A 16,999-nucleotide genomic window follows, 5' to 3' on the forward strand; every position below is an offset into this window, starting at 1 on the left:
GAAGAAAAATCTCTAAGTCTAAAAAGTATACATAAAAGAGTTTGTAATTGAGCATTGGAAGTTACATCCTAATATGTATTTCCGATAATTGCCTGCATTTCAAAGCATCATGTCAATAATAAATAATCTCTTACACGTGCTTACAATCATTTATTATTTTATCCTGAATCGTAATGTTTTGATACAATCTTTAATGGCAATTATACTATGATTATGGTTTGTTTTTAAGGCAATAAGTAACATAAAAAAATGCCAAAACGTGTGAAACCAATTAATTATACAAATTAAATTTAATGAAGTACAAAAAAAAACCATCTCCTGGTTCTACCATTTAATATGACATACGTATGAAGCAAGAGTGATTTTTTTTCGGAAACTTGTGGATGTATTTAATTTAATTAGGAAGTCCCTATGGTAACTATTGAATGTGACATGACTTTGTACAGATTTATTAAATGAGATGTTAAAGTGCTTACTGTAACTGTGAACAAAAAGCCAGTAGTATTATGATAAAGGTTCAAAGAATTTTGCTTGTGATTGATGTTCATGAATAAATTCTTCAGAAAATTGATTTTTTGTTTTATTTTAAAAGGCGACGGGTGTAATTTTAACTATTGTGGGTGTTCTTATTTTTTCTTCAAATCTTAAAATTTGGAATACCGTTGGTCGGTTTGAGCCTATATTTTAAGATTGTAAGATATAACAAAATGCATCCAAACAAAGAAAATTTTCTAAAATGGCTAGGTTTTATAGACTCAACCTGACCCAACAAAAATTGCCAACATTTCTCCCGAAATCCCGTATAAACAGTACCTTAAAGCAGTGATGGGTAACCTTCGTGCAGGGCACACTGCAAATATGCACATGTGTGTCACATTAACAGTCAAGGAGAGAACAAGTGTCTGTAAAATATTTTAGATGAAGAATAAGGATAAGGATGTCTAAAATGCCTGGTCAATACAATATTGAACAGATTTGTTGAAAATTGTCTAGAGTCGAAAAAAACAAAAGGTTCAACCACTTCCTAAGGATCACTTATTAGTTTACGAGAAAATGATTTTTTTGCCCCTATCCCTCTCTTAATCTGTTATTAAATTGCCATTCCCCACTCCTTGAAAGTGAATGATCCCTTTAAGCAGTGTTGTTCAAACTTTTTCACGCCGCAGCCCAACTTTATTTCATTTCATTTTCATTTCAACTTGGTGCTGTGCCGAAAGTCTCGGCCGAAATCACACACAGCATGCGATTCATGACAAATCCAAAAAATTTGAGGACTGGCATCATAGCATAGAGGACCTCATCCTTGGCCGTTTTTATGTACCCGAGAGGTATTTAAATTAGGTAGGTAAAAACTGATTTTGAAAAAATTAATTTAAATTTAATGGAATAAATTTTTCTGGAATTATATATAATAAAATTACGAGTATTGAAATTTAAATATTTAACTAATTCGAATGAATGGCACAATCTGCACAATTTTTAATTGTTATTCAGAACACACAATAAATTTTGAATGAATAAAAGGAATAAATAAATTTCACTTATTTTTATAAACTCTTAATATTTTACTTAATTAAAACAAATATACAATGAAAAAGTGTTATAACTCCATATCTTTTGTCTCGTCTTCACTGAAATCACTCATGCTGCTCTCATCTTCTGAACTCTGGTCATTCTTTTCAGTATCCCGAAGTGCTTCTTCTGTTGCAAACCGTTTAACGTAGTCTGTAACATAAAATATAGTTTCATATTAATATTACAAGTAAGCCATAATTTATAAAGTCAATGTCATACCAAGAACTTTCTTCTTGTATTCGTCAGGTTTGTGAAGATATAAAGCTGCAGCATCTCCATTTAATGGATCTAAAATGAATTTTAAAGAATACAAAATCAAGCTACTTGATATGTTAATCTATGACTTACCAATTGGATTTGGGTAGGTCAATAGTTGCGGAAGAAATGATTCGAAAATATTTGATAAATCATACAATGCTGTCCAAGCTTGATTAATAACATCCAAACATACTGTCCCTGACACTTCATCAATATTCGGATGATAAATTTTATTCATAAAGCCAATGCTAGGAGATCTGGAATTGATAATTTGTGTTAATTTATATAGAATGAGTTATACACATTGAATACTACTTGAAAGGATAATGTTCTGGAAGATGCACTCGAACTTTCCAGATTCCAGATTCATATGGAGTGCCTATCAGTAAAAAAAACCATAAATATAAATTAGGTAAGTCAGAAAAATATTATGAATCACCTCTTGGGCCATAAAATTTGACACAGAACTCATTTAAATTAGATCCAAGGAGCGTGACTTCATGTTTGCTTTCTATAAGCTTTATAACATCAGTGTCCATTCTGTAAATTGCAACAAATTGACAATAAATTATCTATTAAACTTTGATCATTAAATTTTTCGAAAGTACCTTCGTTTTCCTTGTGATGGACTAGACATTTTTGTATTTTATTGCTAAAAAATAGAGCAACTGTAAGTTTTCAACTTCTTATCACAAACTAATGCAAAGAAAATTACTTTTTTAATTGTTTGTCTTTAACAAAATTTGTTCCTTTTTCTGCTTGAAAATTTGTCAATGGATGATGATAATGCAAATCTACTTTATATACCAAAGTATTTTGCACAATTTTAAATTAGATTAACTTCCAGAATGTCTAATTTTGATAAAATATATAAATTCCCTCTAATAATTCCTTTCTTCTCTATTTATTTAGAAAAACGTAAAAAAATCTCAACGAAACTTGATTGCTTCGTTAAATTTTACTTTCAATAAAATTCGTACCTAAAGCGCATTTTTTTCGTGTCTTTTGAACATTTTCAAACTTCATATCCATAAAAATCATTAAATACTGGAGGATCTTCAAAGAGTTTTAGGAAAAATTAATTTAAAGTTTATGTTCCTAAGATCCAAGAGCTGATAAATAGTAGAATTCATACAAGAACCAAATTGACAAAATTCAGAGATATGCAGCACATTACTACGAAAAAGTATGTACATTTGTGCGGGAGATTCAAAGTCTTAAAAAAAATTCTCAGAAACTCTTACAATCCCTTCGTTATATGTTGAGTTTCGTTTCGCATTCTTTCATTCACGTATTTTTCTTCAATTGTTGTGTGCTGTAGTGAGTAACTGCTTGGTAATTAATCCGGTAAGATAATTTATAACATTTTTGCTTTTAATAATGGTAAAAAATTGCATTTAATGTTGATAACTGATGAATTTAGTGGAAAGTGAAGCATACAAGAAGATAACTGTTAAAAATTGCTGAATAATAAGTTTTACAGATCAGTTTTAAGAAGAACTGACCTTTAGTCAGAGTTCTTAGTACAATAGAATGTTAAATTTAAGAAGTTGATTTGCGTCATTTATAAATTTTTAAAGCAGGTTTGTAATAGCAAAAAATTAAACATTAATCAGCGTAAATAGTATTACGACTTATTGGATTATGTACAATGATAACTTAATAAGAGATTTATGCCCATACAAGAAAGACAAGTGCTTTAAATATTATATAATAGTTATTGACAGTGTAATGATTAATTCAACATTTATCGTCCATTAATTGCTATCTTCGCACGTTCATTTATTTTATATATTTAAATTGCATTTGATTAAGCTGTTCCATTTCTTTAATTCAGATTTAAATCAATCATATTATCAGCAATGACTTCAAATGTTGCAGATTTCTATCGAAATAAAAATGTAAGCATAAGATACAGCATAGCTATCAATTCATTTTCTTATTAAATTGGTAGAAATAACTGTAAATAATTTCCATATCTTCTTCGTGTTAGGTGTTCATTACGGGCGGAACTGGCTTCGTTGGAATAGCGCTTGTCGAAAAAATTTTACGATCAACTGATGTTGGAAAGGTGATTTTTTTTTAAATTAATTAGGTTTCGGACTATATAAATAATGATTATTTAATCTTAGGTTTATATGTTAATCCGCCCTAAAAAAGGCAAGTCTATTGAAGAACGTCTACAAGACATCACAAAAAATGCAGTATTTTCAAAATTGTTAGAAGAAAAGTCTCCTGATGTTTTTCAAAAATTAATAGCCGTATCAGGTATTTGACTATTAAAATTATTCAAAGAAGCATGACATTGCATGTTTAACAATTAATTAATAATAGGTGACGTCGGAGAAGAAAATCTTGGTTTGTCTGCAAGTGATCGAGAACTGTTAGTCAACAATGTCAACATTGTCATTCATTCAGCAGCAACTCTTGATTTTCAAGCTGCACTAAGACCAACAGTTATGATTAACTTGCTGGGAACGAGACAAGTGATGGAATTGTGCAAACAAGTTAAGAATCTCAACTCAATGGTGCATATTTCAAGTGCTTACGTCAACTCATTTTTGTTAGAAACCGAAGAAAAGCTTTACCCTCAACCAGAAGATGCTGACAAAGTGATCGAAATAGTAAAGTCTAAAAATGATGCTGAACTGGATCTCATGACACCTGGTTTAATCAAAGATCATCCAAATACTTACAGTAAGGACATGCAATCCCTTTTGACCTGAACATCTTTAAAATTAAATTTATTTTTTGTTTAGCATTCACAAAACACTTGGCCGAGCATGAAGTTGCAAAATGCGCTTCCGTTGTACATGCTGGAATTATTCGTCCGTCCATGATAACAGGTAATAAATAAATATGTGATGCAACAAAAGCGTCATTACAATTTATGATTATTAAATTCAGCTAGTTGGAATGAACCCGTGAAAGGATGGACAATCTCTAAAAACGGACCACAAGGTTTTCTTATGGGAGCTTCAAAAGGAGTTATTCGTCGTTTGCCGGTTGATCCAAAACTTATTTATGACTATATACCGGTTGATATGGTAGTAAATCAAGTAATAGCTACAGCATATCATGTTGCCCAAAAGAAATCTGGCGAATTATCGATATTCCATTGTACTACATCATCTTGTAATCCATTCAAATGGGATATACTCGGCGAAAAAACTAATGAGCTTCTAACTATGTTCCCTCTAAAATCAGCAGTTTGGTATCCTTACTTAAAATTCTCTCCAAGTTTATTCTTATTTAAGCTCTCAGCTATTCTTATTCACTTCATTCCGGCATACATATTAGACTTTGTTACTCGAATCGCTGGTGGACGTCCAATGTAAGCTTATCAAAATTATTGATTCAACTAAAATTAATTAAATTTTTTATTGCAGTTTGGTTCGTTTACACACAAATGTTTGGGATTCATTGAAGCTACTCGAACGTTTCATTTTTACTGAGTGGAAATTTCATAACAAGAACACACAATTGCTGTCGAAAACTATGTCACCAGTTGATCAAGAAAAGTTCAATTTTGATGTTATGCCATTAGATTGGGTTGATTACTTTACAAATTTGGCTCAAGGTGTTCGCATTTATTTGAATAATGAACCTCTCAAGACCCTTCCTGCCGCCAAGAAGAAGCACAAGATCTTACTCATCTTACATATTTTACTTCAAGTCAGCATTCATTGTGGAGTGTGGAAACTGGTTGCTACAATTCTCGGAGTGCCTATGATGAAATGCATTCTTGCTCTTCCTTTATCGTACTTTATATTGGGCTTATTGTAATCATTTTTGTAACTTTATTAAGGTCTTGGATACCTTAAAATAGGTGTTAGGTATTGCATTCATTACATTTTGGATTCGATTTAAATTAAACATCATAATAATAAAGGGAATAACATTTAATATTTTCGTAAGCATGGATTTTAATTACATGACAAATGTATCAATCGTTCATCGTCACTATAAGTTTACAGAATGTATCACTTATTTTTTTTTTTACTTTGTCGTTGACGAGTCTGTTTTCTCTGAATTTGCTGTAGTCTTTGTTGTATTGGTTGGATCTACCTGTGATAATATTTTCTCATTTTGCATCTTCACTGCTTCTTTTATTTTCTCATCAACATCATTACTCTTTAAATCAAACAAAAAGCAGACTTTTTAGCTCTCGACAAATATTTGTTAATTATCAACTTTTATCATTTACCTTTTTCACATCTTTTTGGTCATTCAGCTCCTCTGCTTTATCTTGCAAAACAAACTTCTTCTCGCTCTCTGTGAATTCTTCATTATCCTTGATAATTTGCGCTTGTTTTTGATCCTGCTCCTTTTTTAAAGCCTTTACGATTTTCTCTTCTGTCTCAAGTATTTCTTCCTTATCAATAAGATCCAAAATCTCATTTAATTGATTCTCCTTCAAATTTACATTTTCCTTTCCTATTGTTTCGATTACCTACGAATGTAAATAATGTTATTGCGATTGCAGTTTATTAACTCGCATAAAACTGCTTACTTTTAAAACATCTTCTACCCTGATTGATCCATCTCTATCGTCATCAATACGACCTAAAATTTTCTCGATTTGAAGCAAAACGGACTCGTCCGAAACTTTTTGAATCTAAAAGAAATACGTCAATAAGTTAATTAGCATAAATATGATATTTAATATTACTCATATACCTTTCGAATTGCATTCATCATTTCGTCAATTCTTACAAGTTCTTTGTTCCGTTTAGCTTCCTCTTCAATCACAGCATCAACAGCTTCCGTTACTTCAACAGGCTCCTCAATTAAATCTTTGATTTCTTTTTCCTTCTGTTCTAAATCATCGAGCACTTTATCCAGATTATTGATCATTGAATTAACTTTTTTGAATAAAAGTTTGGCAGCACGTGATTCCTTCAATTGAAGTTTTTCATCCTTATTTTGCTCGACCATTTGCTTAAGTTCTTCAACATCCTCTTCATACTCAGCTATCTCTTCCTTGATTTCTTTTATTTCCTCCTTTTCAAGGAGAAGATTTTTGTTCTGACTTATCGAACCCAATGCATCGCTTAAAACCTTCAAATCTTCTGATGTAAGCTCCTTCTCTTTGTCCTTTGGTTTCTCAGCAGGAACTTTATCATCTAATTGTACCTTAATAGTTTCTATACCCTTATTGGAAATCTCATCAAGAGATAATGTTTTAATACCATCAGAATCAGTTAAAATTGGTGCTTTGTCATGTAAAACATCTTCGGTAGCTTTCTTCTCCAACTGTGCTTCCTTCTCTTCATCTTGTTCCTCTTTGATTTTACGTTGTTCTTCTTTAATAATTTCAATCTTCGTTTTATTATCAATTTTACCTTCTCTTTCAGCAATATTTGCTTTTGTTTGAGTTGCTATAGTTTCAGGCAATGTCGCTAATGTTGCTTTCAATTTATCACCAACTTCAACATTTTCTGGAAGCATTAAAGCTCGTGATAACAACAACAAAGACGGTGGAACTTTTGCATTTAAACTTAAATTAATCCATTCAATTAGCTGTTTTCTTAATCTCTCTTCTGACATTCCATATGCTCTCATTCCTCGATTTCGACAAGCTATTTGCAATTCTGACAAAGTCAGCGAATCAATTCCTTCTTTTTGAATCATACGATCATCAGCAGCCAAGCTTCTTAATTTCATTCTTAATTGAAATCTTAATAAATTATTAGTACCTATCGTATTAACTTCTAAGACACGACATAATGCAAGCAATTGTTGTCTACTTAAGGAATCCAATGTTATTTCATCTTCAAATAATTTAGCGAATTTCATAATTTCCTCATTTGTTATATTCAGTCCATCATCACGGACACGTTGAAAGAACTCCGAAAACTGTTTTGCTGCTTCCGAACGATGTCCTTTATGCTGGACTGTCATATCGTCTAATGTTTTCTGTAAAAATTTCGCCATTTCTATTTTAACTTTTAGATTTTGTTTAATTTTAGTTTCTTTTTCTGTTGCACTTTCAAAAGTTGATGGCAGCATCCCGGGAAAAAGCTTAATTGCTAGTGGCAATAATAATTCCATGAAAGGAACAATAATAAAAACAGAGAATGGTAGTAGACGGAAAAGATCTGAAGTTGTTCGAATAAGTAATCGATGTTCTCGTCTTGTTAAGGTTCCTCCATTAAGTACCTTCCAAAGTAACTTGCGAGACACATTAATGTCTATGAATAATAAACGGAATCCATGATAATAATGCACACATTCAGCCCAAATCTTTTGTAATATTGTCTTCTTTACAACAGCTGATGAATCAGGTGTCACAGGAGTTAATGCTTGTTTCGATTGTATGTCTGTCGACGTTATGTCTACTTTTGAAATTAGTGGTTCTTTTAATTCTGTTGCTGCCGTTGTTGTTTTTTCCTTTTCAGCTTCTTTTAAAGTTTTGACAACATCTTCAATTTTGGACGAAGATTTTTCAAAAAATATATTGGATGACGATATCGATCTTCTAGCGATTAAATAGTGAAAATTTGTATGATTGCAAAAAGCAAATGTGCGCTGTTGCGATGACAAAGGCAAATTTCCGTATTTTAATGCCAATTTTTTTCCTAAAAATATCAACATTTAGATTTCTTGGAATAGCACATCACAAAAAGAAGGTCATGGACACTTTGATACTATTAATATCATTACACGTTATTGAAAAGAAACACATGAAAAAGTTCATTAATCTTACCATTAAATACTTGATATTTCCTTATAATAAACAAATTTTTTTGGCAATTTAAAAGAGCTCTCATCTTTATGTACAATTTGAATTCCTAGTTTTATCGAATAAGATACTATTCTTCCATGTATATTCACGAAAATGTTTATCTAAGATTTATTATTATCAGTTTATTAAGAAACTTAAAATTTTTGTAAAATTTCGTGAGCCAAATATATTATGAATACAGTAATTCTCAAACTATGTTCCGCGATACCAAAATGTGTTTTCACTTTTTTTTCCTAAATTCACTTTAACTAACAAAAAATAAAGTTTTAATTTAGATGTTTCAAGAAGATTATTTCAATTTAAAATTTGTCACAATAATTATTTAGAAATTTTAATTTTTCCCGTATTAAAAAGTTTGAGAACACTGTTCGTTTTCAGGTGTAAATGATGCAAGATTTCTAATAATTATTAAATCGATTTTACATTACTAACTCTTTTTGACCGAATCAATTCATGAAGGAGTAATTAAATAACATTATTTCGAGATTGAATGAAATCTTCACAATAAGCAAATGCTTTAATTAAGTGTACGAATTTAATAAACAAACGAATTTTTTAATGGATCAGACCGATCAAATCTTCGTTAAAATTGCAAATTTAAATAAAATTTATCCGTTAGGAAATTTAAAAATGTACAGTTACTTTTTACGGAACCTTCCATATAATTAGCGACTTAATTTATCTAGCTCACGGCTAAATTTCATTACGTAAATTTATCAAGTTAAAAAAGTAAGTACATGATTGCCTGAAAGGATAATAAATAATAAAGCAACAATATTTTCTTTATCAAATCGTTCTTTATTTCTGATCAAAGTCAAAATTTAATTCTCATTTTCAAATTTAATTTCCTCCACGAAGACGAAGAACCAAATGCAATGTCGATTCCTTCTGAATGTTATAGTCTCCCAATGTACGGCCATCTTCCAATTGTTTACCAGCGAAAATCAAACGTTGTTGATCTGGTGGAATTCCTTCTTTGTCTTGGATTTTAGCCTTAACATTTTCAATTGTGTCAGAAGGCTCAACTTCCAATGTGATGGTTTTTCCAGTCAAGGTCTTGACGAAGATTTGCATACCACCTCTGAGACGAAGAACTAAATGCAATGTTGATTCCTTCTGAATATTGTAATCTGACAATGTTCGGCCGTCTTCTAATTGCTTTCCAGCAAAGATCAAACGTTGTTGATCTGGTGGAATTCCTTCTTTGTCTTGGATCTTAGCCTTGACATTTTCGATAGTGTCTGATGGCTCAACTTCCAATGTGATAGTTTTGCCAGTCAAGGTCTTGACGAAAATTTGCATACCTCCACGGAGACGAAGAACCAAATGCAATGTTGATTCTTTTTGGATGTTATAGTCGCCCAATGTACGACCATCTTCCAATTGCTTTCCAGCGAAAATCAAACGTTGTTGATCTGGTGGAATTCCTTCTTTGTCTTGAATCTTGGCTTTAACATTTTCGATAGTGTCCGATGGCTCAACTTCCAATGTGATAGTTTTGCCAGTCAAGGTCTTGACGAAGATTTGCATACCTCCACGAAGACGAAGAACCAAATGCAATGTAGATTCCTTTTGAATGTTGTAATCAGATAATGTTCGACCGTCTTCCAATTGCTTACCAGCGAAGATCAAACGCTGTTGGTCTGGTGGGATTCCTTCCTTGTCTTGGATCTTAGCCTTAACATTTTCAATTGTGTCGGAAGGCTCAACTTCCAGTGTGATGGTTTTTCCAGTCAAGGTCTTGACGAAAATTTGCATACCTCCACGGAGACGAAGAACCAAATGCAATGTTGATTCTTTTTGGATGTTATAGTCGCCCAATGTACGGCCATCTTCCAATTGTTTACCAGCGAAAATCAAACGTTGTTGATCTGGTGGAATTCCTTCTTTGTCTTGGATCTTAGCCTTAACATTTTCAATTGTGTCGGAAGGCTCAACTTCCAGTGTGATGGTTTTTCCAGTCAAGGTCTTGACGAAAATTTGCATACCTCCACGAAGACGAAGAACCAAATGCAATGTTGATTCTTTTTGGATGTTATAGTCGCCCAATGTACGACCATCTTCCAATTGCTTACCAGCGAAAATTAAACGCTGTTGATCTGGTGGAATTCCTTCTTTGTCTTGGATCTTAGCCTTGACATTTTCGATAGTGTCTGATGGCTCAACTTCCAATGTGATGGTTTTTCCAGTCAAGGTCTTGACGAAGATTTGCATACCACCTCTGAGACGAAGAACCAAATGCAATGTAGATTCCTTCTGAATATTGTAATCTGACAATGTTCGGCCGTCTTCTAATTGCTTTCCAGCAAAGATCAAACGTTGTTGGTCTGGTGGAATTCCTTCTTTGTCTTGAATCTTGGCTTTAACATTTTCGATAGTGTCTGATGGTTCAACTTCCAATGTGATGGTTTTTCCAGTCAAGGTCTTGACGAAAATTTGCATACCTCCACGGAGACGAAGAACCAAATGCAATGTTGATTCTTTTTGGATGTTATAGTCGCCCAATGTACGACCATCTTCCAATTGCTTTCCAGCGAAAATCAAACGTTGTTGATCTGGTGGAATTCCTTCTTTGTCTTGAATCTTGGCTTTAACATTTTCGATAGTGTCTGATGGCTCAACTTCCAATGTGATGGTTTTTCCAGTCAAGGTCTTGACGAAGATTTGCATACCTCCACGAAGACGAAGAACCAAATGCAATGTAGATTCCTTTTGAATGTTGTAATCAGATAATGTTCGACCGTCTTCCAATTGCTTACCAGCGAAGATCAAACGCTGTTGGTCTGGTGGGATTCCTTCCTTGTCTTGGATCTTAGCTTTAACGTTTTCAATAGTATCTGATGGCTCAACTTCCAATGTAATTGTCTTTCCTGTCAAAGTCTTGACGAAAATTTGCATTCCACCTCTGAGACGAAGAACTAAATGTAATGTAGATTCTTTTTGAATGTTGTAATCGCCCAATGTACGACCATCTTCCAATTGCTTTCCAGCGAAGATCAAACGTTGTTGGTCTGGTGGGATTCCTTCCTTGTCTTGGATCTTAGCTTTAACGTTTTCAATAGTATCTGATGGCTCAACTTCCAATGTAATTGTCTTTCCTGTCAAAGTCTTGACGAAAATTTGCATTCCACCTCTGAGACGAAGAACTAAATGCAATGTAGATTCTTTTTGAATGTTGTAATCGCCCAATGTACGACCATCTTCCAATTGCTTTCCAGCGAAGATCAAACGTTGTTGGTCTGGTGGGATTCCTTCCTTGTCTTGGATCTTAGCTTTAACGTTTTCAATAGTATCTGATGGCTCAACTTCCAATGTAATTGTCTTTCCTGTCAAAGTCTTGACGAAGATTTGCATACCTCCACGAAGACGAAGAACCAAATGTAACGTTGATTCCTTTTGGATGTTGTAGTCACTCAATGTACGACCATCTTCCAACTGCTTTCCAGCAAAGATCAAACGTTGTTGGTCTGGAGGAATTCCTTCCTTATCTTGGATTTTAGCCTTAACATTTTCGATAGTGTCAGAAGGCTCAACTTCCAAAGTAATGGTCTTTCCAGTTAATGTCTTAACGAAAATTTGCATTCTATTTTTGAAAAATGACAAAAAATTATGAAATTGTTAGAATTACTAATATTGAAAAATATTTTTAGAAAAGAGGTCATAAATCTGTGAACTGAAAAAAGTGATGACGAAATAAATCGATGAACTCATTTAATAAACCAGGAAAAACTTATACTTTTCTTTGTTCTCGAAAGTTCGACTGAATAAGTGCAGCCATCTTGAATTTTAATGCAATTAAATTTTCATTTTTTTATGTAAAATTTCTTCTATATTCTGGGTCTTTATAGAATTTTATATGGAACAAAAAGATAATAAGGTGTCTATTTATCACTTTTATCAGTATATGACCTATTTAAACATAACATTGAAGGCAATTTTTAAACAAAGAAAAATTATCAGGAAAAATTGCAAATACGACGAAATTTATTTTGATAGATATTTTAAAAATTAGATTTTTGGTACTTACTTGATATTTTCTTATTAATTTCACAGTAAATGTTGGAATTTTCAAAGCTTATAAAGTGGCTGATGTAATTTAATTACGATTATTCACACTTATAACTTTATTAATTAATTTTGAAATTGAGAATATTTGAAGATCGAAAAAGTTTGCTTGGTTTTATACTGAATGGATAAGTTCAGTTTTTATCGTTGAAACTTTTCCGTTTAAAAGTTTTTAAATATTTTTTGGTCGTTATTTTCAGATTGCTCTAATTTTTTTATTTCAAAGTAAATAATTTGTCTTATAGCTCTTTGTTAATGAAAAAAAAAATGAATAAAAAATCTACGAGTCAATTTATTCTAAGAATAAAATAATTTTATTGTTGAAGTAGCAAATTTTTCGTTTTCATCATAAAAGTCAGTTTCAATGCAAACTTTTCCATTAAGAACTTTTGCAGGCATCATTTGTGATTCTGGAGCTGATTCTATGATATTAATGACTGTATTCGTAGTTGCTGGTTTAAAAGCACCCATAGTGTAGCTTAATTGTTCCAGTAATTTTCCTTTAAATTTCGCTGTATGCACTACTCTGAAATTTTTTAGTTCCTCAACTGTTGAAAAACTCATTATTCTCTGCACAGCCTTTATTTCAAGTGTATTTGTTGGCAATGTTATTTCATGTATTTGGGATGGATCTGAAAAATCTTTAGCTTCCTGCCATATAATACTTCCATTATCTGCATTCTGTAACTTAATCCAATTTCTAGAATTATGCAAAAACACAATGTATTAAAACATCATAAATCATAATCAATAACTTCTTACATTTGAAAACCTCGTAATATCTTTTCAGTACGACTTAGCTCAATTTCCCCATTTTCTTGCACAATATCCATAATTAATTCTTTATTTAAAAACAAAGAACAATAAGAAAGTTCAAGAACTTTTGAGAATTTCCGATCTTTTCAATTTATTCAGGTAACTAACTTTTTTGTTTACAAAACAAATGTTTTTAACGAAACTTTACTGATCGCGTCCCAAGACTTTAAAAATTATTGAGCTCATCCCAAAAGAAAAATTTATCATTCATAAAAAATCAATCGAGTTAACTAGAAGTGAAAAATTTTTAAAGTGCTATTTGAACTATTTAAAGATATCTAAAAGTAACATTTTTTATCTTATCGTATTCAGAAGAAGCTTAATAACAAGTAAAATATCAAGTAAGTACTGTAAAAATTATTAAAAATCCAAATTTTCAATGTTAAAAAAATAGTGAAAATTTTCTTTGTCTGAAATCATATGATTGAAAATTCAAGTTTTTGTTTTAATTTAATTATTTAATGGACAATTAAATTGATGAATTGATTTTGGGTTTAAAATATATTAAAATACAATTAATTCAATGTAATTGACTTGCTAAGTTCTGGAAAAAATCATTTTTCAATTATGAAAGTTTCTGAAAATCCAAAATGGCTACTTTTTTAATACACTTTTATGTCTTCGACGTATAATACATTTAACAAAGAGATTGACGTAAATTTTATATTACGACCTAATTGTTCAAGGAAATGAAATAACACAAAAAATAAAACCATATTTTTGATTTTTTTAACTCTTTAAATAAAGCATGAGTCATCATTTGGAAACAACAAATGACTCAGTTGAAAATTGATTTCATAATATTAATAATTTATTTCATTTTTTTAGTATGCAAATCTTCGTTAAGACATTAACTGGTAAAACAATTACCTTAGAAGTCGAACCATCTGACACCATCGAAAATGTTAAGGCTAAGATTCAAGATAAGGAAGGAATCCCACCAGATCAACAACGTTTGATCTTCGCTGGAAAGCAGTTAGAAGATGGTCGTACATTGGGCGATTATAACATTCAGAAGGAATCTACATTGCATTTGGTTCTTCGTCTTCGTGGAGGTATGCAGATTTTCGTTAAGACATTGACTGGAAAGACCATCACCTTAGAAGTTGAACCTTCTGACACAATTGAAAATGTTAAGGCTAAGATTCAAGATAAGGAAGGAATCCCTCCAGACCAACAGCGTTTGATCTTCGCTGGTAAGCAGTTGGAAGACGGCCGTACATTGGGCGATTATAACATTCAGAAGGAATCTACATTGCATTTGGTTCTTCGTCTTCGTGGAGGCATGCAAATCTTCGTCAAGACATTGACTGGAAAGACCATCACATTGGAAGTTGAACCATCTGACACTATTGAAAATGTTAAGGCTAAGATTCAAGATAAGGAAGGAATCCCACCAGACCAACAGCGTTTGATCTTCGCTGGTAAGCAGTTGGAAGACGGCCGTACATTGGGCGATTATAACATTCAGAAGGAATCTACATTGCATTTAGTTCTTCGTCTTCGTGGAGGTATGCAGATTTTCGTCAAGACTTTGACTGGTAAAACAATTACTTTAGAAGTTGAGCCATCAGATACAATTGAAAATGTCAAGGCTAAGATTCAAGATAAGGAAGGAATTCCACCAGACCAACAGCGTTTGATCTTCGCTGGTAAGCAGTTGGAAGATGGTCGTACATTGGGCGACTATAATATCCAAAAAGAATCAACATTACATTTGGTACTTCGTCTTCGTGGAGGCATGCAGATTTTCGTTAAGACATTGACTGGAAAGACCATCACCTTAGAAGTTGAACCTTCTGACACAATTGAAAATGTAAAGGCAAAGATCCAAGATAAGGAAGGAATTCCACCAGATCAACAGCGTTTGATCTTCGCTGGTAAGCAGTTGGAAGATGGTCGTACATTAGGCGACTATAATATTCAGAAGGAATCTACATTGCATTTAGTTCTCCGTCTTCGTGGAGGTATGCAAATTTTCGTTAAGACATTGACTGGAAAGACCATCACATTGGAAGTTGAACCTTCTGACACAATTGAAAATGTTAAGGCTAAGATTCAAGATAAGGAAGGAATCCCACCAGACCAACAGCGTTTGATCTTCGCTGGTAAGCAGTTGGAAGACGGCCGTACATTGGGCGATTATAACATTCAGAAGGAATCTACATTGCATTTGGTTCTTCGTCTTCGTGGAGGCATGCAAATCTTCGTCAAGACATTGACTGGAAAGACCATCACATTGGAAGTTGAACCATCTGACACTATTGAAAATGTTAAGGCTAAGATTCAAGATAAGGAAGGAATCCCACCAGACCAACAGCGTTTGATCTTCGCTGGTAAGCAGTTGGAAGACGGCCGTACATTGGGCGATTATAACATTCAGAAGGAATCTACATTGCATTTAGTTCTTCGTCTTCGTGGAGGTATGCAGATTTTCGTCAAGACTTTGACTGGTAAAACAATTACTTTAGAAGTTGAGCCATCAGATACAATTGAAAATGTCAAGGCTAAGATTCAAGATAAGGAAGGAATTCCACCAGATCAACAGCGTTTGATCTTCGCTGGTAAGCAGTTGGAAGATGGTCGTACATTGGGTGACTATAATATCCAAAAAGAATCAACATTGCATTTGGTTCTTCGTCTTCGTGGAGGCATGCAGATTTTCGTCAAGACTTTGACTGGTAAAACAATTACCTTAGAAGTCGAACCATCTGACACCATCGAAAATGTTAAGGCTAAAATTCAAGATAAGGAAGGAATTCCACCAGATCAACAGCGTTTGATCTTCGCTGGTAAGCAGTTGGAAGATGGTCGTACATTGGGTGACTATAATATCCAAAAAGAATCAACATTGCATTTGGTTCTTCGTCTTCGTGGAGGCATGCAAATTTTCGTTAAGACTTTGACTGGAAAGACCATCACATTGGAAGTTGAACCATCTGACACTATTGAAAATGTTAAGGCTAAGATTCAAGATAAGGAAGGAATCCCACCAGACCAACAGCGTTTGATCTTCGCTGGTAAGCAGTTGGAAGACGGCCGTACATTGGGCGATTATAACATTCAGAAGGAATCTACATTGCATTTAGTTCTTCGTCTTCGTGGAGGTATGCAGATTTTCGTCAAGACTTTGACTGGTAAAACAATTACTTTAGAAGTTGAGCCATCAGATACAATTGAAAATGTCAAGGCTAAGATTCAAGATAAGGAAGGAATTCCACCAGATCAACAGCGTTTGATCTTCGCTGGTAAGCAGTTGGAAGACGGCCGCACATTGAGCGACTACAACATCCAAAAAGAATCTACTTTGCATTTAGTTCTCCGTCTTCGTGGAGGAATTTAAAGTATTATTGCAGTATAAAATAATGAAAGGAACTCGATTACTCTATTTCTTATCAAGTACCAAATATAATTTCATTTAAAGTATTTTAAAAAGGAAGTTATTCATAACATGTTTTTTTATTGCTCAACAATTCAATATATTTTATTTCCAAATTAAAAAGAAAACAATAAATGAGCTTTTTTACATAGATAATG

General features: G+C 32.8%; 6 protein-coding genes across 6 annotated transcripts; 2 read left to right on the top strand and 4 right to left on the bottom strand.

Moving 5' to 3' along the window:
• Positions 1 to 1,541: 1,541 nt before the first annotated feature.
• On the bottom strand, positions 1,542 to 2,772 carry LOC139088202 (ubiquitin-conjugating enzyme E2 H-like). The gene is made up of 7 exons (XM_070637304.1): positions 2,549 to 2,772; positions 2,442 to 2,485; positions 2,273 to 2,373; positions 2,149 to 2,212; positions 1,924 to 2,090; positions 1,795 to 1,863; positions 1,542 to 1,725 (listed from the first exon to the last, which is right to left on the bottom strand). Exons 2-7 carry the CDS (start codon positions 2,468 to 2,470, stop codon positions 1,601 to 1,603), a joined length of 555 nt encoding a protein of 184 aa, XP_070493405.1. The 5' UTR covers positions 2,471 to 2,485; positions 2,549 to 2,772; the 3' UTR covers positions 1,542 to 1,600.
• A 263-nt stretch (positions 2,773 to 3,035) lies between these two features.
• Positions 3,036 to 5,750, top strand: LOC139088041 (putative fatty acyl-CoA reductase CG8306). The gene is made up of 8 exons (XM_070637045.1): positions 3,036 to 3,180; positions 3,671 to 3,734; positions 3,827 to 3,904; positions 3,966 to 4,101; positions 4,168 to 4,530; positions 4,593 to 4,679; positions 4,741 to 5,167; positions 5,223 to 5,750. The coding sequence occupies exons 2-8, from the start codon at positions 3,696 to 3,698 to the stop codon at positions 5,617 to 5,619; spliced, it is 1,527 nt and encodes a 508-aa protein (XP_070493146.1). The 5' UTR covers positions 3,036 to 3,180; positions 3,671 to 3,695; the 3' UTR covers positions 5,620 to 5,750.
• Letm1 (Leucine zipper and EF-hand containing transmembrane protein 1) lies at positions 5,620 to 8,720 on the bottom strand. The gene is made up of 5 exons (XM_070637044.1): positions 8,543 to 8,720; positions 6,514 to 8,414; positions 6,347 to 6,451; positions 6,041 to 6,286; positions 5,620 to 5,967 (listed from the first exon to the last, which is right to left on the bottom strand). The coding sequence occupies exons 1-5, from the start codon at positions 8,604 to 8,606 to the stop codon at positions 5,833 to 5,835; spliced, it is 2,451 nt and encodes an 816-aa protein (XP_070493145.1). The 5' UTR covers positions 8,607 to 8,720; the 3' UTR covers positions 5,620 to 5,832.
• A 638-nt stretch (positions 8,721 to 9,358) lies between these two features.
• LOC139088039 (polyubiquitin-C-like) lies at positions 9,359 to 12,766 on the bottom strand. Its single transcript, XM_070637043.1, has 2 exons — positions 12,609 to 12,766; positions 9,359 to 12,164 (listed from the first exon to the last, which is right to left on the bottom strand). The coding sequence occupies exon 2, from the start codon at positions 12,161 to 12,163 to the stop codon at positions 9,422 to 9,424; it is 2,742 nt and encodes a 913-aa protein (XP_070493144.1). The 5' UTR covers position 12,164; positions 12,609 to 12,766; the 3' UTR covers positions 9,359 to 9,421.
• A 177-nt stretch (positions 12,767 to 12,943) lies between these two features.
• PrBP (Prenyl-binding protein) lies at positions 12,944 to 13,479 on the bottom strand. The gene is made up of 2 exons (XM_070637190.1): positions 13,409 to 13,479; positions 12,944 to 13,346 (listed from the first exon to the last, which is right to left on the bottom strand). Exons 1-2 carry the CDS (start codon positions 13,477 to 13,479, stop codon positions 12,944 to 12,946), a joined length of 474 nt encoding a protein of 157 aa, XP_070493291.1.
• Positions 13,480 to 13,656: 177 nt separating this feature from the next.
• On the top strand, positions 13,657 to 16,997 carry LOC139088227 (polyubiquitin-C). The gene is made up of 2 exons (XM_070637348.1): positions 13,657 to 13,803; positions 14,291 to 16,997. The coding sequence occupies exon 2, from the start codon at positions 14,292 to 14,294 to the stop codon at positions 16,803 to 16,805; it is 2,514 nt and encodes an 837-aa protein (XP_070493449.1). The 5' UTR covers positions 13,657 to 13,803; position 14,291; the 3' UTR covers positions 16,806 to 16,997.
• Positions 16,998 to 16,999: the final 2 nt, after the last annotated feature.

Source organism: Chironomus tepperi, unplaced genomic scaffold (assembly GCF_022539635.2).
Source record: "Chironomus tepperi strain 1889 unplaced genomic scaffold, CSIRO-AGI_Ctep_v1 contig_161, whole genome shotgun sequence".
NCBI lineage: Eukaryota > Metazoa > Arthropoda > Insecta > Diptera > Chironomidae > Chironomus > Chironomus tepperi.